At 45.3% G+C, this 20023-nt stretch overlaps 1 protein-coding gene across 1 annotated transcript in view; it reads right to left on the minus strand.

The window, feature by feature from the left end:
* Positions 1-4095: 4095 nt before the first annotated feature.
* Positions 4096-20023, minus strand: part of LOC141476667 (CDC42 small effector protein 2-like) — a 110409-nt gene continuing 94481 nt past the window's right edge. Inside the window, exons 4-5 of the mRNA XM_074165467.1 lie at positions 5347-5464; positions 4096-4913 (exon numbers count right to left, since the gene is read on the minus strand). Coding sequence (XP_074021568.1) covers positions 5366-5464 — 99 coding nt within the window. The 3' untranslated portion in view covers positions 4096-4913; positions 5347-5365. The remainder of the gene's footprint in view (positions 4914-5346; positions 5465-20023) is intronic.

Below are 20023 nucleotides of genomic sequence, written 5' to 3' on the forward strand. Positions count from 1 at the left end.
CTGGTAGATGATGGAAAGTGGCTCTGCAAGCACTTCTGCCAGCTCCCTCAGAACCCTCGGGTGAATCCCATCTGGGCCCATAGACTTGTTTATGTCGAGGTTATGGAGCAAGTCCCTCACCATCTCCCTTAGAATTATGGGGGCCTCAACCTGCTCCCCGCCCCTAACTGCTAGCTCAGGGGTCTGGGTCCTCGGGGGACACCCTACTCCACTGCTAAAGACTGAGGCAAAGAAGGCATTCAGTACCTCAGCCTTCTCCTCATCCTTTGTCACTATGTTACCTCCCATATCCAGGAGAGAGTGGAGGTTCTCCCGAGTCCTCCTCTTGCTGTTAATATATTTATAGAAATTCTTTTTATTGTTTTTAACATCCAGGGCCAGGTTAAGTTCTAGCTGAGCTTTGGCCTTTCTAATCTTTTCCCTGCATAAATTTACTACACCTTTGTAATCTTCCCAAGTAGCCTGTCCTTTTTTCCAAAGGACATAAACTTTCCTTTTTTCCCTGAGCTGTGACCTTAACTCTTTGTTCAGCCAGGCCGGTCTCTTCCCACGACAGCTCGCTTTCCTGCGCACAGGGACGGCCTGCTCCTGCGCTTTTAAGACTTCCTCCTTGAAAAGTGTCCAGCCTTCCTGGACTCCTTTGCCCTTCAGGGCTGCCTCCCAAGGGACTCTGTCAAGCAGACTCTTGAAAAGACCAAAGTCTGCCCTCCGGAAGTCCATGATGGCAGTCCTGCTGGTTCCCTTTCTCGCTTCCCTGAGAATCAGAAACTCTATCATTTCATGATCACTGTACCCCAGACGGCCTCCAACTGTTACATCCCCCACAAGTTCCTCTCTGTTTACAAACAGCAGATCTAGTAGTGCTCCTTCCCTAGTTGGCTCACTCACCAGCTTTTTGCCATTTGCCTCACCCTCAACCTCCAGTGCCCCATACTTGTTGTGCAGGGGTAAATGGAGAGAAGAGTGGGACTGTGAAGGTTTTCCCTTGCCTCTTCTAACAGGCACTTGTATCCATTTCTCCTTCTTCCTTGGGTCACCTTCCTCTGCTACAGGGGTCCTTAATTCTTAAGGATGCATCCCAAGGGGGAATCTTGGACTGGCAGCTTACCATTCTTTTCCAGTGACTGCTCACACTTGGTCTTGACCACCCAGTCAACCAAGGAGGGCTCACAGGTTATCAGCTCAGTCTTGGTGAACCATGGCGTCTACATGTGCGTCTGACTGACCAACCCTCCTATGACTCCTTGGTATTAACGATAAACATCAGACCTTTGCTAGAAGCAGACACTGTCTGAAAAATGTGCTGTTGATTTCAGAGAATGCAGTTAGTTAGAAGAGACTTAACTGAAAAATAAAATTACTGAAAAGAAAATTGGTTCTGTTTTACCTCAGACTAGGACATGGTTCTGTACATAAAGGGGTGCCAGGCGATAATTTGCAAAGCTAGCACACCCCTTCAGGGGGGTTGTAGGTTTTTATACAGTTTACAACAAAGAAAAAGTTACACAAAACTTGTTCATTGTTAGCCTTTCGATTATATAGCTAATGCCCTTCTTCGCATGCTCCTGCATGCTCCGATTAGTGGCTAGTTCATTATACAAAGGCAATCTGACATAGGCATGTAAGGACCCCATCCAGGGGTGTGATTTTTACCATGCTAATTAGTCTTCAGTTACCTTCAGGCAACTCTCACTTCTCCCTCTCCCATCCCCCTAGTCGAGAGGTGATTCATCCTTGATGGTATTTGCTCAGGCTTGTGTTATCTTGTGTTATCGTGTTGTGACTCTGAGGACCACAGTTGTACATGGCATCTGCAAAGATGTGTCACAAGCAGATTCCTTATATACACTTGCATTGGCACCAATCCCGAGAGCAGTTGCACAGGGCACCACAACCCGGCCCTGGATCTGCTCCCCAGCCCAGCTCTGCTGCCCAAAGAGCTAGTTGCCCCTGAGCTTGGGCCCTGAGCACTCACATTCCAAGATGGTCTACAAGACAATGCTGAGGCTATTTCTTATCTCATCACCCAGGGAAAATTCACTCCCTTGCAAGGAGTCCTTCTATATCTGGCATTCTTGCTTCCAGCCAGTTTAACCCCTTCTTGCACTTGGGCCTTCTTCCTTAGTCACAAATTACCACTGCTGAGCAGTTACAATTGGAATTTCCCCTTCACGTCTAAACAGGCTAAAGACTAAGTGAGAACAGCCTGACTCCCTTTAAGAGGTCAAGTAAAAAATTATTTTTATTGATGGTTGTATTAAAACATCTCATTTTCAATACAAACCTTTTTGCACAGTAAAAATTTTTTATAACTTGAACTATTAAAGGGTCTTCTAGTTGATCATCATCTCATGGTTTTCTCTTGATCTTTCTTTCATTTTAAAACTAGCATTTTTCCTTAACTGGCAACTTCAACAGACTGTCACATGGTGAATAATTCACTACCATTCTTAAAAACAGTTTATCATGAAGTTTTAAGCAATAAATTGGTTCTTGAATTAACTTTGAGTGTCAAATGTAAAAAGTAAATTTTAGCAAAATACAGGAGTAGATGATACTGTGCCTTGCACGTATATTTAATAGAGCTGTACATATTGTTATGATGATGTATTTAATTGGTCTTCTACTAATCCCCAGGGTAAAATAATCTGCATCACAATCAAGAGTAAGCAAGGAAACACACATACTAGTTGCAGTCAAAAGTGAAGAAATCCTGTAGGAAGGTTTCCAATTTATTTCTTAGTAAGAAACCTCTCTGAGATCCTTGCAGAGGTCCTGGTAAACATATGAAATCAATGAAATAAAACTGTTAACAAAATTAAGGCTTAATCCCTTTGGCAACAAAAGGGTCAAGTGGCATGAAAAACTCAAGCCTGAAAATTACTTTCTTCTCACACTAACAGGTTACTCTTCAGAGAATTTTCACCACAAATGTGTCTGTAGGCTGCAAGTCTTTTTCTAATGCAAATGTAACTAATGAAAAAGAAAAATGGTAGTTACCAACCAAAAGAAAAACATTTATTGAATCAAAGTCAATACTTTCCTTTTAATATCTACAAGCCAGCACTGAACTGATTTTATTAAAGAATGACCACGATGTACAAAAAAGTATGTCATAAAAATATGTCAATTTTTTCCTGGCTATTGATCTGAAGACATTTTGAGGAATGCAAGATAGTTTTGGCAAGTAAATTTAAGCTGCAGTTACTGATGACAAAGTTCAAATAATTTTGTAATCATAGTATATTTAAGACTCATTGATCAAGTGGCATCAGAAATGTTGACCCCCCCTAAAAATGTCACTGCATTGCTATGTGTTTATGCACCCCAGAAAACTGAACATCTGATCTTGTGTCATCAAGAATCAGTACCTTTATTAGTGAAGACTATCCAACCTAAATGGAATTATTCAACCAGATAATTGACACCTGCCACTGGAATACAATTTAGGGAAGGCCAACTACCTCCATAGCTCTTGTATTCTGCATGCTCTTTGTGAACTGAGGGGTTCATAAATGTTTAAATCAATTGGATAACTATTGCAATGTGTAATCAGGGAAAGCAGAGGAAGAGAATAGACTCATTTATGAAGCAATCTTTATTTATAAACACATGTGTGTTTATGTGTAAAAATGGAAACTATTAGTCTCAGTTATGCCTTAGTTGTTAGGATAATTTTTTCCACGTAAAAATTAAACTCAGTCAGGTTTCAAACCATCAACTTGTTTCAAACCACCAACAAGGAGAAAAAGAAAAGGACGATTTACAGAGATAATTCGAAAACAGTGCAATATCAAAATACAATTTTCACAACATGTGAAAGAGAAACATGCTTTGGAACCTGAGCAAAAGGCTTTTTGCTGACTTTGTAAAAAGTCACCCTGTATGTTGTTTTCACTGGCATCTGTTCTGCCAGATTACTATGTTGCTCTTAGCAACTTCCATGGCCCCTAAATATTTAGTACACAGAAACTGCCAACTACTTAGAGAGGGCTACTAAAATTTTCAGTTAATATTGCAGGTAGTCTGACATACTGCTACTGGAAATGACCATACAGCCTAAAATTAAGAAAAAATGTAAAAAGAAAGAAGCATCCAAACATGATTCTTTTATTTTTTAAATAGACTAAAGCGCTTCCACAATACTTAGATACTACACCAGTTTACACTCTTGAGGTCAGCTCTTTCAAAATAAATATACTGAACATTTATAACAAATGTCTCATGAATACAAGTTTTCTCTTTATTATTTCAAGACCAGTTGGATAAAAACTGAAATAAAGACCTAACTCTGAAGCAGATAATATACAAGTCCTTTTTCAGAAGCAGGCATGATACATGCCACAGCTAAATTTTTCACCACCACCAATATCATCAGTCTGTAGTTAGCAATTTAATTTTTTTCTGGCAGCAAACAGGCCACCATACAAATCAACACCACAAAGTATGTGGTCATCTATTCTGCTGATTTTGTATGAAATAATAATTTGTTGAAAAATTTGGCTTGTAATCCTTTCAAAAATGGATATGAACAATGAGAGATTAAAAATATTAATGGAAACTTACTCATAAATTACTTGATTGGAGAAAATATTTAAAGAATAAAGACTAACAGAATGCTGTGCATTAGGTATTGATGTTGGAAGCTAAGGTTGGTGCTTTAATTTGCTTTAATAAACAGCTAAAACTGATCCTAAACAGCTCTATGTCCGTGGTACTGGTAGGAGGCCAGCGTGCACGTCACTGAAAGGCACGGTAGGACCAATCTCATAAATGGCATCATCAGAGCAGAACAGCAACTTTTCACTGGAGTAATCACAAAGTGTGAACAATGAGCCATCACTTCTTTCATCATGAACACAAAGCAGTCACCAAGGCAAAAGAGGAAAGAAGATACAGGAACTCACTTAAACCTGTAACAGAAAACACATGTTAAACTGAGTTTTGAACATTTTGATAGTGATGATTTTCCTACCATAACATATTTAACACCATACATATTTTGCTTAATTAACTGCAACTGTTGCAAAAATGGTATCACAAAATTCTTGTGAAATTTGGTATACAACTAAGTTCACTTGCAAAGATTTGCCTACAATAATGTCTTGGACATAAAACAGGCTTAAGGACAGGTTTGCAGTCAGGACTGAATTATTAATGTCTTGTTCATTACATAATAAAAATCAACATGTTCACATGATATTGAATGTTCTACCCAGAAATGCATTTTAAAAATGTGCATCATAAGGATGCAGCTGTTTATAGGGAGCTAATTACGATATGTGGCAGGCAGGATGTTCTTCCTCACTTGCTCTACCAGTGCCTAAAAAGCAGACTAATACTTACTGTAAAGGTTTGCCCAAGGTTATCCTGCCTGAGTGTCTACAAGCTGCATCTGAACATTTGCAGATATGCCACCTCCATAGCCTCCCTTGGACTGCATTTGGTTCTGAATTGAGCTCACCTGAAGACAGAAGGGAAAGGCGGTCAGAGAAAACAAGGCAGGTAGGCAGAAGTGAACTATGGCATCTTCTTGCTTTTGGTTTTATTTTTTGATTTGTTTTTCAAGTGTTCTCTCACCATTAAAGCTACATTACTTTTACATGAGGACATACACGGAGTAACCTTTCTGGAATTTTCACTTCTGCAGGCAGATCAGCAGGGGAGATGGAAGAACGTGCTGATGCACAAGTTTTTCCTCCATCCCAAAGAAAACTGACTCATTCAGGCTTTCAATGAGCTGCTTGATTAATCAAGAAAATTAATCAAATATTATTGTTATCCAACTCCATCTGACAAGCTGTAATTTACCTTGTTATATGGAAAACATTCTTTGCCAAGTATGAGAAACCAGTTAACACCATTACATTAAAAATGCAATAGTCGATTTATAAAATATCTGCATAGTAACTGAACTGTATGGCTAATTTCATAACATTTAAAATAGGGCTTTCTAAAAAAAAAAGGAGTCCTTTTGGTGTGTGGAGGATTTTTTTGTTTGCTTTTTGTTTAAGAGCATGAACTTACTTTTCCTTGATTGATACTATTCCTTTAATCAGCGTGGCATTTATTTTTTAAACCGTACTCAAGCTATCAACTTCTCTGAAACTTATTTGAAGGCATTTTTAAGCTGATGCAAATAAATACATAAAAAACACCCTCCACACACCCACCCCTATATGGCTTTCATTGTCTTTATCAATAAAAAGGAAAAGACTCCACAGTTCTTTTGTTCTTGTGCTGCATGAGTCAAAATAATCATCTCCTAGTGCCTGCAGGAAGACAGCTCCAATCTTAAAGGTTTAGCCTTTTTCTCTTTACACATCAGAGTGTACATAACAAGTACACAATGAACACAAAGTACTTAAAGCTACAGTTTCCAAAATTGCATTTGCAGTAAGAAGCCCATGTCTGCAGGACACTACTTGCGATTATTTCAGGTATGCTCCTTCTTAGAGACCTCAAAACACCACTAGAAAGCTGTATTAAAACAGTATTGGAGAAATATCTTCAAGTAGCTTGCATGATTTCCCTGTCTGCAAAGACCAAAAACAAAGTAGTGTCTTCTAAGCAGACATTCACAGCAAAGCAAAGAACACACGATGAACCAGAAAAAATCCTGCACATTGTTTCTCAAACCAATGTGAAAGGAGCCTGTTTTAGGATCTTTGTCTTTGACGGTATAGTATATTGCAGTGCTGTGAGCTCTGAGCTTTTTTATATAAAAGCACAATGTAAAACCATCTTCTACTTCGGTGCTTTATTCATATAAGCAATACAGCTGCATTAAAGCAATGTTATGTTCTAATTTTTCTTCATGGATAACTGTTCAGATCCAGTGCTCTAGTGGGACTTGACACCAGAGACTACAAACACAATAAGGAAATGTGGAGGGAGCGTACCACCCCATTCATGGGGTACGATTTAAAACCTTTCAGGTTTCATCAAATGACAGCATCTTCTGTTGGCCTGTGGAACAAAAGATGTTTGAATGTAATCAATCTATTTCAGAAAAAAATCTACAGGTAAAGGTATTTTAAGAATGACTTAATGATTCCATTAATTTCATCTGAATGAACCCTACCTCTAGTGAAACAGAGCTAGAAAGACATATTATAGAATCATAGAATAATTCGGATCGGAAGGGACCTTTAAAGGTCATCTAGTCCAACCTCCCCTGCAATGAGCAGGGATAATCTTCAACTACATCAGGTTGCTCAGAGCCCCGCCCAACCTGACCTTGAATGTTTCCAGGGATGGGGCATCTACCACTGCTCTGGGCAACCTGTTCCAGGGTTTTACCAGCCTCAGTGTAAAAAATTTCTTCCTTATATCTAGTCTGAATCTACCCTCTTTTAGCTTAAAACCATTACCCCTTGTCCTATCATAACAGGCTCTACTAAAATTTTGTCTCCATCTTTCTTATAAGCCCCCTTTAAGTATTGAAAGATCACAATAAGGTCTCCCTGGAGCCTTCTCTTCTCCAGGCTGAACAACCCCAACTCTCTCAGCCTGTTCTCATAGGAGAGGTGCTCCAGCCCTCTGATCATTTTTGTGGCCCTCCTCTGGACCTGCTCCAACAGGTCCATGTCTTTCCTGTGCTGAGAACTCCAGAGCTGGACTCAGCACGCCAGGTGGGGTCTCACCAGAGTGGAGTAGAGGGGCAGAATCACCTCCCTCGACCTGATAGCCATGCTTCTTTTGATGCAGCCAAGGATACGGTTGGCCTTCCGGGCTGCAAGCACACATTGCCAGCTCATGTCCAGCTTTTCATCCACCAATACCCCCAAGTCCTTCTCTGCAGGGCTGCTCTCAATCTCTTCATCCCCCAGCCTGTATTGATAACTGGGATTGCCCTGACCCAGGTGCAAGACCTTGCATTTGGCCTTGTTGAACGTCATGAGGTTTACATGGGTCCCCTTCTTGAACCTGTCCAGGTCCCTCTGGATGGCATCCCATCCCTCACGTGCGTCAAGCGCACCATTCAGCTTGGTGACATCCTCAAACTTGCTGAGGGTGTGCTTGATCCCACTGTTTATGTCATTGGTCATTGATGAAGATATTAAACAGTACTGGTCCCAATATGGACCCCCAAGGGACATGACTTTGATCTCCATCTGGACATTGAGCCGTTGACCACTACACTCTGGATGCAACCATCCAGCCAATTCCTCATCCACCCATCAAATCCATACCTCTCCAATTTAGAGAGAAGGATGTTCTGGGGGACTGTGTCAAAGGCCTTACAGAAGTCCAGAGAGACAACATCCATAGCTCTTCCCTTGTCCACTAATGGAGTCACTCCATCATACAAGGCCACTAGGTTGATCAGGCAGGACTTGCCCTTGGTGAAGCCATGCTGGCTGTCTCAAATCCCCTCCCTGTCCTCCATGTGCCTTAGCATAGCTTCTAGGAGGATCTGTTCCATGATCTTCCCAGGCACAGAGGTGAGTCTGACAGGTCAGTAGTTGCCAGCATCCTCCTTTCTACCCTTTTTAATAACAGCTGCAATGTTTCCCTTTTTCCAGTCACCAGGGTCTTCACCTGACTGCCATGACTTCTCAAATATCATGGAGAGTGGCTTGGCAACTATATCAGCCAATTCCCTCAGGACTCTGGGATGCATCTCGTCAGGTCCCATAGACTTCTGTATGTTTAGGTTCCTCAGGTGGTCACAAACCTGATCTTCTCTTACAGTGGGAGGGACTTTGCTCCCCCAGTGGTCCATCCACTGGAGAGGTGTTGAAAGAGAGGTTGCCGGTGAAGACTAAGGCAAAAAAACTGTTGAGTACTTCAGCCTTCTCCTCGTCCGTTGTTACCAGTTTGCCAGTCATGTTCATCAGAGAGGTACGCTTTCTTTGAACTTCCTTTTCTGGTTGATATACCTGTAGAAGCCCTTCTTATTATTCTTTGTGTCCCTTGATAAGTTCAGCTCCAGCCACACCTTGGCCTTCCTGACCCCATCCCTACACAATTAGGCAGCATCCCTATACTCTTTCCAGGATACCTGTCCCTGTTTCCACTGCCTGTGCGTTTCCTTCTTGCCCTTTCATTTGACCAGCAGGTCTTGACTCAGCCATGCCTGTTTCTTGCCTTCCTTTCTTGATTTCTTACACCTGGAGATTGAGAGCTCTTGCACTGTGTGGAAAATGTCCTAAATGATCTTACAGCTCTGTTCTGCTCCCTTGTCCCTGAGGGCAGTTTCCCAGGGTGTCCTATTGACTAATTCCTTCAAGAGCTGGAAGTTCGCTTTCCTAAAATTCAGGGTCCTGACTACTCTTCGACTGACCTATATCCCTCAGGACTGTGAACTCCACCAGTGCATGATCACTGTAGCCCAGTCTGCCTCAAATCCTGATGTCACTGATTAGCTCACTTGCGTTGCTGACCAGTATCACATCCCCTCTGGTAGGGCTGTCTATTACCTAGCTTAGGAAGTTAGCCTCGATGCACTCCAGGAGTCTCCTGGATTGCCTAGAGCTCACTGTGCTACTTTTCCAGCAGATGTTGGGGTGGTTGAAGTTCCCTGGCAGGACGAGAGCCTGCGAGCACGATGCCTCCTGTAGCTGGAGTAAGAAGGCTTCAACAATAGGCTCCCCTTGATCAGGCGGCCTGTAGTAGACACCAACCACAAGGTTCCCTTTGTTGCCTCAGTCTAATTCTTACCCATAAGCTTTCAACCTGTTTGTGGCTATTCTTCAGAGACAGCTCTTCAGACTCTACCCATTTCTTGATGTAGAGGGCAATGCCTCCACCCCTCCTTCCTCGCCTGTCCCTTCTCAGTGGAGGTGGGGGATGGTGATCCATGCGGTAGCAAAGACATGAAATGTAGTAATAGGTTGGCAACTACAGAAGGGTCTGAGCACGGTCAGGTGGGAATTAGGGCTCATCCCCCCCAAAAAGTGGCAGGACAATTATCCCAGCTGAAGTGCATCTACACGAATGCACGCAGCATGGGCAACAAACAGGAGGAGCTGGAGGCCATTGTACAGCAGGAAAACTATGATATAGTTGCCATCACAGAAACATGGTGGGAAGACTCACACAACTGGAGTGCTGCGATCAATGGCTACCAACTTTTCAGAAGGGATAGGCAAGGAAGGAGAGGTGGTGGGGTGGCCCTCTATGTTAGGGACAGATTTGAATGCCTAGAACTTAACAATGTGAATGACAGTGTTGAGTGTTTATGGGTAAGAATCAAGGGGAAGGCCAATAAGGCAGACGTCACGGTGGGAGTTTGTTACAGACCCCCCAACCAGGATGTAGAGGTTGATGAAATATTCTACAAGCAGCTGGCAGAGGTCTCACGATCGCTCACCCTTGTTCTTGTGGGGGACTTCAACTTCCCAGATATCTGCTGGAAATATAACACAGCAGAGAGGCAACAGTCCCGGAGGTTCCTGAAGCGTGTGGAAGACAATTTCCTAACACAGCTGGTGAGAGAGCCAACCAGGGAAAGTGCCCTACTTGACCTGCTGCTTGTTAACAGAGAAAGTCTGGTGGGGGTTGTACAGGTTGGAGGTCGCCTTGGGCAGAGTGACCATGAAATCATAGAGTTTTCAGTTCTTGGAGAAGCAAGACGGGGAGCCAGCAGAACTGCCACCTTGGACTTCCAAAGGGCAGACTTTGGCCTGTTTAGGATCAAGGTTGAGAGTGTCCCTTGGGAGACAGTCCTGAAGGGCATAGGTGCCCAGGAAGGCTGGTCATACTTCAAGGAGGAACTCTCAAAAGCACAGAAGGCCATCCCCAGGTTCCGTAAAACGAGCCGACGGGGAAGAAGACCAGCCTGGCTAAATAGAGGGCTTTGGCTGGACCTCAGGAATAAAAGGAAAGTTTACGATCTCTGGAAAAGGGGGTTGGTAACTTATGAGCAATACCAAGATGTAGTGAAGCTATGCAGGGGAAAAATTAGAAGGGCCAAAGCTCAAGCAGAACTTAACTTGGCCACTACGGTTAAAGATAACAAGAAGAGGTTCTTTCAGTATATCAGTAGAAAATGGAAGACTAGGGAAAATGTAGGCTCACTGAAGAATGACGTGGGTGCCTTGGTGGTGGAAGACACAGAGAAGGCGGAGTTAATGAATGCCTTCTTTGCTTCGGTCTTCACTGCTAAAACTGTCCCTCATGAATCCCAGACCCTGGAGACAAGGGGGAAGGTCTGGAGAGGAAGATTTTCTCTCTGTAGAGGAGGACTGGGTTAGAGACCACTTGGCCAAACTAGACATCCATAAGTCCATGGGCCCTGATGGGATGCACCCGCGAGTGCTGAGAGAACTGGCAGATGTTATTGCTGGGCCACTCTCCATCATCTTTGAAAGGTCATGGAGAACAAGAGAGGTGCCTGAGGACTGGAGAAAGGCAAACATCACTCCAGTCTACAAAAAGGGCAAGAAGGAGGACCCAGGGAACTACAGGTCAATTAGTCTCACCTCCGTCCCTGGGGAAAATAATGGAGCGACTTGTTCTGGATGTCATCTCCAAACATCTTAAAGAACAGGACGTTATTGGAAGTGGTCAACATGGATTTACCAAGGGTAAATCATGCTTGGCCAATCTGATAGCCTTCTATGACGTTATAACTGGATGGCTGGATGAGGGGAGAGCAGCGGATGTCATCTACCTTGACTTCAGCAAGGCTTTTGACACTGTCTCCCATAACATCCTCATTAGAAAATTAAGGAAGTGTGGGATAGATGAGGGGGCAGTGAGGTGGATTGAGAACTGGCTGTGTGACAGAACTCAGAGGGTTGTAATTAATGGAGCAGGGTCAAGTTGGAGGCCTGTAACCAGCGGTGTCCCCCAGGGGTCAATACTCGGCCCAGTCCTGTTCAACATATTCATCAGTGACCTGGACGAGGGGAGAGAGTGTATCCTCAGCAAGTTTGCTGATGATACCAAACTGGGAGGGCTGGCCGACACTCCAGAGGGCTGTGCCGCCATCCAGCATGACCTGGACAGGCTGGAGAGCTGGGCAGAGAAGAACCTAATGAGGTTCAAAAAGGGCAAGTGCAGGGGTTCTGCACCTGGGGAGGAAGAACCCCAGGCACCAATATAGGTTAGGGGTGGACCTGCTGGAAAGCACTACTGAGGAGAAGGATCTGGGGGTCCTGGTGGATAGCAAACTATCCATGAGCCAGCAGTGTGCCCTTGTTGCCAAGAGGGCCAATGGAATCCTGGGCTGCATAGGGAAGAGTGTGGCCAGTAGGTCGAGGGAGGTCATTCTCCCCCTCTACTCTGCACTGGTGAGGCCACAACTGGCATCCAGTTCTGGGCTCCCCAGTTCAAGAGAGACAGGGAACTACTGGAAAGAGTCCAGCGAAGGGCAACAAAGATGATTAAGGGATTGGAGCATCTCCCTGATGAGGAAAGGCTGAGAGAGCTGGGACTCTTTAGCCTGGAGAAGAGAAGGCTGAGGGGAGACCTTATCTATGCTTACAAGTACCTAAAGGGCGGTTTGAGGGAGGATGGAGCCCAACTCTTTTCAGTGGTTCCCAGCAATAGGACAAGGGGCAACGGGCACAAGCTGGAACATGGGAAGTTCCATTCAAATATGAGGAAAAACTTCTTTCCGGTGAGGGTGCCAGAGCCCTGGAACAGGCTGCCCAGGGAGGGTGTGGAGTCCCCTTCTCTGGAGATCTTCAAGACCCGCCTGGATGCCATCCTGAGTGATGTGCTCTGGGCAACCCTGCTTTAGCAGGGGAGTTGGACTAGAGGATCTCTAGAGGTCCCTTCCAGCTCTGACAATTCTGTGATTCCGTGATTCTGAACAGCCTGTAGCCATTGATAGCCGCATTCCAGTCATGGAATCAGTCCCACCAGGTTTCAGTAATGGCAATTAGGTTGTAGCTTTCTGTTTGTTGCCCATGCTGCGTGCATTGATGTAGAGGAGCTTCAGCTGGGCTGTCAGCCATGTCTTAGAGGAACACCCCTTAATTCTTTTGAGGTATTTCACTGGTGTTTCCCTGTTGGCTCCTATTATCTTGGAAGCCCCTGTCTCATCTTTGTAAGACTTCAAGCGTGCCCCAGTGTACCCAGCAGGTCTCAGAACAAGCTGAGGGCTTTCGCTAGCACCCTGTCAGCTGTATCAGGGAGTGTGAGAGAGAGATTGACTGGTGGGCCCGCTCCCTGAGAGAAAGGAAATAGGTTGAGGCCCCACATAAATCAGAGAACCCCTCCCCTCTTGTCACCAAGCAATAGGAGGAGATCTCAGAGAAGGGGGGGAATGGAAACAGGTCCCTGCTCGGGGAAGCAGGCGAGTCCCCTCCCGGCCCCTCCCACCTCCCCAGTTACCCTTGCGGAAGAGGTATGGAGTCCTGCAGGAGGAACTGGCTGTTGGAGAGGAGGATGGTACACCCAGGCTGGAGAAGTCAGAAAGAACAAGTCACCATAGACCCGGCGTCACTGCTAGCTCCAAAAGGAAAAGCAGATGGGTCATTGTTGTGGGTGACTCTCTACTGAGGGGGGCAGAGGGACCAATATGCCGCCCTGACCCACTTCACAGGGAAGTCTGCTGCCTCCCTGGGGCACGGGTTAGGGACGTGTTGGACAAACTTCCTGCCCTGGTAAACCCCTCTGATTATTACCCCCTGTTAGTATTTCAGGTGGGTAGTGATGAAGTGGGTAGAAGGAGGCCAAAAACAATTAAAAGATATTTTAAAGCCTTGGAACGGCTGCTTAAGGGATCAGGAATGCAAGTTGTGTTCTCCTCTATCCCTTCAGTGGCAACTATGAATGAGGAAATTAATAGGAAGAGGCAACAGGTCAACTCATGGTTCTGGGACTGGTGTTATCGGCAGGGTTTTGGGTTTTTTGAGCATAGGCAGCTATACGAGACGCCCGGCCTGCTGGGGGCAGGTGGGATGCACCTGTCCCAGAGGGGGAAAAGAATTTTGGGGCAGGAGTTAGCAGGGCTCATTGGTAGGGCTTTAAACTAGATATGAGGGGGGATGGGGAACTAACTGGGCCTGTCAGGATTAAACCCAAGGGAAGCACGCCAAGGCTTGAAGGATGCTGGGTTAGTGAGGACTCTCGCTCTGTCATTTCATTTGAGAAAAGGGATAGACATTTAGAAATTTCTGCTTGCGAACAATGGGAAAACCCTATCCCGAAAGGGGAAAAGGGTACTAGGCCAGGAGTTAGCAAGGCTCATGGGCAGGGCTTTAAACTAGAAGTGAAGGGGGGAGGGGATAAAACCAGGCCCACTGGTAATGAGCCTGGGGGTAAAGGGCCAAGGATGGGGGTGAAATCGGGAGCCCAGCTCAAATGCATCTACGCTAATGCGCGTAGCATGGGCAACAAACAGGATGAGCTGGAAGCCATTGTGCAGCAGGACAGCTATGACGTAGTTGCCATCACGGAAACGTGGTGGGATGACGGTCACGACTGGAATGCTGCGATGAGTGGCTATAAGCTCTTCAGCAGGAATAGGCAAGGAAGGAGAGGTGGGGGTGTGGCTCTGTACATTCGGGAGTGTTTTGACTGTATAGAGCTAGATTCCAGTGACGATGAAGTTGAGTGTTTGTGGGTAAGGATGAAGGGGAAGGCTAACAAGGGGGATTTTGTGCTGGGAGTCTGCTATAGACCACCCAACCAGGATGAGCAGGTTGATGAAGTATTCTATAAGCAGCTGGCTGAAGTCTCGCAATCGCCAGCCCTTGTTCTGGTTGGGGACTTCAACCTACCGGACATCTGCTGGAAATCTAACACAGCAGAGAGCAGGCAGGCTAGGAGGTTCCTTGAGTGTATGGAAGATAACTTCCTGACACAACTGGTAGGAGAGCCTACCAGGGCAGGTGCCTTGCTGGACCTACTTTTCACAAACAGAGAAGGACTAGTGGGAGATGTGGAGGTCGGAGGCCGTCTTGGGCTTAGCGATCATGAAATGGTCAAGTATTCAATTCTTAGTGAGGTAAGGAAGGGGGTTAGCAAAACCTCCACCTTGGCCTTCCGGAGGGCGGACTTTAGCCTGTTCAGAACCCTGGTTGGGAGGGTCCCTTGGGAGATAATCCTGCGGGGCAAAGGGGTCCAGGAAGGCTGGACGCTCTTCAAGAAGGAAATCTTAAAGGCCCAGGAGCAGGCTGTCCTCATGAGGCGCAAAATTAAAGGGCGGGGAAAATGGCCGGCCTGGATGAACAAAGAGCTTTTGATGGGACTTAGGGAAAAAAGGAAGGTTTACCACCTTTGGAAGAAGGGACAGGCAACTCAGGAGGAGTACAGAGATCTCGTTAGGTTATACAGAGAAAAAATTAGGAAGGCCAAAGCCCAGCTGGAACTCAACCTGGCCATTAATATAAGGGACAACAAAAAAAGTTTTGATAAATACGTCAACAAAAAGAGAGTCAGGGAGAATCTCCATCCCCTACTGGATGCGGGGGGAAACATTGCGACCAAGGACGAGGAGAAGGCTGAGATACTTAATGCCTTCTTTGCCTCTGTCTTCAATAGTCGGACCAGCTACCCCCAAGGTGTACAGCCTCCTGGGCTGGAAGATAAGGATGGAGAGCAGAACAACCCCCCCATAGTCCAGGAGGAAGTAGTTAATGATCTGCTTATGCACCTGGACATGCACAAGTCCATGGGGCCGGATGGGATTCACCCAAGGGTACTCAGGGAGCTGGCGGGAGAGCTCACCAAGCCTCTCTCCATTATCTATCAACAATCCTGGTCAACAGGAGAGGTACCAGATGACTGGAGGGTGGCCAATGTGACGCCCATCTACAAGAAGGGCTGGAAGGAGGATCCGGGAAACTATAGGCCTGTCAGTCTGACCTTGGTACCGGGAAAGATCATGGAGAGGATCATCTTGAGTGAGCTCTCACAGCAAGTGCAGGGCAGCCGAGGGGTCAGGGCCAGCCAGCATGGGTTTATGAAAGGGAGGTCCTGCTTAACCAACTTGATCTTTTTCTATGACCATGTGACCCGCCTTCTCGATGCGGGGAAGGCTGTGGACGTTGTCTACCTGGACTTTGCTAAGGCCTTTGACACCATCCCCCACAGCGTTCTCCTGGAGAAGCTGGCGACTCATGGCATAGACAAGTGTACTCTTCACTGGGTAAAAAACTGGCTGGATGGCCGTGCCCAGAGAGTTGTGAATAATGGGGTGAAATCCAGTTGGTGGCTGGTCACCAGCGGTGTCCCTCAGGGCTCAGTTTTGGGGCCAGTCTTGTTTAATATCTTTATCGATGATCTGGATAAGGGGATTGAGTGCACCCTCAGTAAGTTTGCAGATGACACCGTAGAAGGCTCTACAGAGGGACCTGGACAGGTTGGATCAATGGGCCGAGGCCAGTGGGATGAGGTTTAATAAGGCCAAGTGCCGGGTCCTGCATTTCGGTCACAACAACCCCAGGCAACGCTACAGGCTTGGGGAAGAGTGGCTGGAAAGCTGCCCAGCAGAAAAGGACCTGGGGGTATTGGTGGACAGCCGGCTGAACATGAGCCAGCAGTGTGCCCAGGTGGCCAAGAAGGCCAACGGCATCCTGGCCTGTATCAGGAACAGTGTGGCCAGCAGGAGTAGGGAAGTGATCGTGCCTCTGTACTCGGCCCTGGTGAGGCCTTACCTTGAGTTCTGTGTTCAGTTCTGGGCCCCTCACTACAGGAAGGACATTGAGCTGCTGGAGCGTGTCCAGAGGAGAGCCACCAAGCTGGTGAGGGGTCTAGAGAACAAGTCATATGAGGAGAGGCTGAGGGAACTGGGCATGTTTAGTTTGGAGAAGAGGAGGCTGAGGGGGGACCTCACTGCCCTCTACAACTCCCTGAAAGGAGGGTGTAGAGAGGTGGGTGTTGGCCTCTTCTCCCAAGGGAATAATGACAGGACCAGAGGAAATGGTCTGAAGTTGGGGCAGGGGAGGATTAGATTAGATATCAGGAAGAATTACTTTCCTGAGAGAGTGGTCAGGCACTGGAACAGCCTGCCCAGGGAGGTGGTGGAGTCACCATCCCTGGAGGTATTTAAGGAACGTGTAGACATGGCACTTCAGGGTATGCTCTAATGTCCGAGATTGTTGGTTGCGTCTGTTTGTGGGTGGGTGTGGTGTGGGGTTGTGGGTGTTTGTTTTGTTTTGGTTTTGGTGTTGTGTGGTTTTTTTCTTTTTTTTTTTGTTGTTTGGACTCGATGATCTCAAAGGTCCCTTCCAACCAAGAAATTTCTGTGATTCTGTCTCTCTAACCTTGGCATGTCGTCCCATAGCTTGTAATGGGTAAGCTTGATATTATCCCCCTCCCCCTTCAAGTCTAGTTTAAAGCTCTGTCAATCAGCCCCACTAGCTTGTGAGCAAAGACCCTCTTCCCCCTTTACGAAAGGTAAATTTCATCTGACGCCAGCAGGCCTCGAGCCATGTAGGCAAACCCATTATTGAAAAAAACAAAATTGTGGCAGTGATACCAGCCACAGAGCCACATATTAATAGACTGGTCCCATCTGTTTCTTCTGCAACTGGAAGGATAGAGGAAAAAACAACCTGTGATCCAGATTCCCTTACCAACCATCCCAAGACCCTGAAGTCTCTTTTGACTGCCCTTGGACTGTGCGTTGCAGCTTCATCGCCATCCACACAGAAGAGCAGCAATGGGTAATAATCCAAGGGCCATGCCAGTCTAGGAAGTTTCCTAGTGATGTCCTTAACCCAGGCCCCAGGGAGGCAGCAGTCTTCCATAAGAAGAGGGTCTGTCTGGCATATTGGACCCTCTGTTGCATTCAGAAGGGAGTCACCTACAGCTATAACCCGTCTTTTCTTCCTCATGGAGGCGGTTGCGATACGGGGAGGGGGGTAGGCCTTTCTGACCTTGGCAACACCTCTGGTGTAGATGGACTGTCATCCACATCATCCATCGGCTGACCTACCACATCCAGAGTCTCATACCTGTTGTACAGAGGCGCCTGGGAAGGCAAGGCGGACAAGGAGGGAGTTTGCCTGCTGCCCCATATGCATGTCTGTGTTAGCAAGTAAAGAAGTAACAGTCTAAAATATGGAGGCTGTCTCACCTAAAATAAAGAAACTCCAACAAATGTAAGCTTGATTGCATTAGTAGTTCAGTGGCCATCTTCTATATGAAAATTTATGTAGGATATATACAATGTCAAAAACACTGACCAAAAAGCAAGTCTAACAGAATTGTGGGCTGAGAAGGTGGCACTCTTTCTGAAGCACCCTCCTTTTTAGGCAGTCTAAACTAGAAAAAGCACAATGAAATGCTTTTTTTTTTTTTTTAACTTCAAAGATACCATTGCCTTCCCTATCATGATTCATAATAACAAAGGTTCTTTTCTGTTTTATGTCTAATTTAGATAGGATAAGGATTCAAGGATTTTAGAAGGGTTCACACCAATTAAAGATCATAAATCTGTTGTATTGCATATCTACCAAATAAATTTCTTCCCTCTCCTTTAAAATCAGGAAATAAATGACCCTTGAAAGACTAAGCAAGAGAAAACTAAATAAATAAGAGAAAAACTAAGAAAAGTACAGAATACATGAAATCAAAGGATAAATTGAGGATTATGAAGCAGAAAAAGAAAAGCGAGAGACTTCACCATGGAATACAAAGATAAAATAGAAAGAAGGTGATGGGACTGGGGTGCACCAGGGAGAGTGTGGCCAGCAGGTGGAGGGAGGTTATCCTGGTCCTCCACTCTGCCCTGGTGAGGCCCCATCTGGAGTACTGTGTCCAGTTCTGGGCTCCCCAGTTCAAGAAGGACAGGCAACTGCTGGAGAGGGTACAGCAGAGGGCTACAAAGATGATTAGGGGACTAGAACATCTCTCTTATGAGGAAAGGCTGAGGGACTTGGGTCTTTTTAGTCTGGAGAAGAGAAGACTGAGAGGGGATCTTATCAATGCTTATAAATACTTAAACGGTGGGTGTCAGGAGGATGGGGCCAGTCTTTTTTCTGTGGTGCCCAGTGACAGGACAAGAGGGAACGGGCACAAACTTGAACATAGGAAGTTCCATCTAAACATGAGGAGGAACTTCTTTACTTTGAGGGTGGCAGAGCACAGGAACAGGCTGCCCAGAGAGGTGGTGGAGTCTCCTCCTCTGGACGTTTATAACCTGCCTGGATGCCATCCTGTGCAACCTGCTCTAGGTGGACCTGCTCTGGCAGGACTAGATGATCTCCAGAGGTCCCTTCCAACCCCATATCATTCTGTGATTCTGTGACTGAGAAAGGGTTCCTACTGTATAATTTTACCTTTGACAAAATAGCAAGGTTCTCTACAGAGAAGGCAAACAAAACCAAAATATTTCAGTAGTCAGAAAACTACTGTGCTCAGAAGTGTGAGGATATATAATAAAGAATAATGCTGATGAAAACAGTGCAGAGCAGATACTGAATTTATTCCCAAATTTAAATGGGAAAAAGCTAATGAAATTGCAGGAGGTCTTCTTAAGGTACTCAGAAGAGTGAAGGCAGAAGTAAGTTCATGAAGTAGTATAACAGAATTACAGAATTGTAGGGGTTGGAAGCGATAATAAATTAAATTAATTTTCCCCAAGTTGAGTCTGTTTTTCCCATTACAGTAATTGGTAAGTGATGTCCCATCTTTATGTCAACCCATGAGCTTTCTCATCCTAATTTTCTCCCCCTTTCCCACTGAGGAGGGGGAGTGAGTGAGTGGCTAGGTGGGAGTTTGGCTGTTGGCAAAGGCTAACCCACCACTCTTAGCCTCTGTTTTTCACTTTCAAAGATATAAATATACTTATAGTTCCTATCATCTACAGGAAGCCACAAAACCCCATTTGTGACATCAGTGTTGCTTGTTCTGGAAATAATTCACATCGCAAATAGTGAGAACCTCAGTAAGTACAAACAAGAAGAATATTTGTGTGAACCATAAACTAAGGAAAGTTACAGAATTTTATATAAACGTCATTTAAAAAAATACTTAAGAAAACTAATCAGAATTATAAGATACTTTAAAAGGATTTTTAAAAAAATACTCTAGTATATTTTAAAGTATACCTCTATTTTAGTTAATACATGTTATTGAAATAAATTAAAGAAGTACTCTACATATATCTTGTACA

Source organism: Numenius arquata, chromosome W, assembly GCF_964106895.1.
Source record: "Numenius arquata chromosome W, bNumArq3.hap1.1, whole genome shotgun sequence".
NCBI lineage: Eukaryota > Metazoa > Chordata > Aves > Charadriiformes > Scolopacidae > Numenius > Numenius arquata.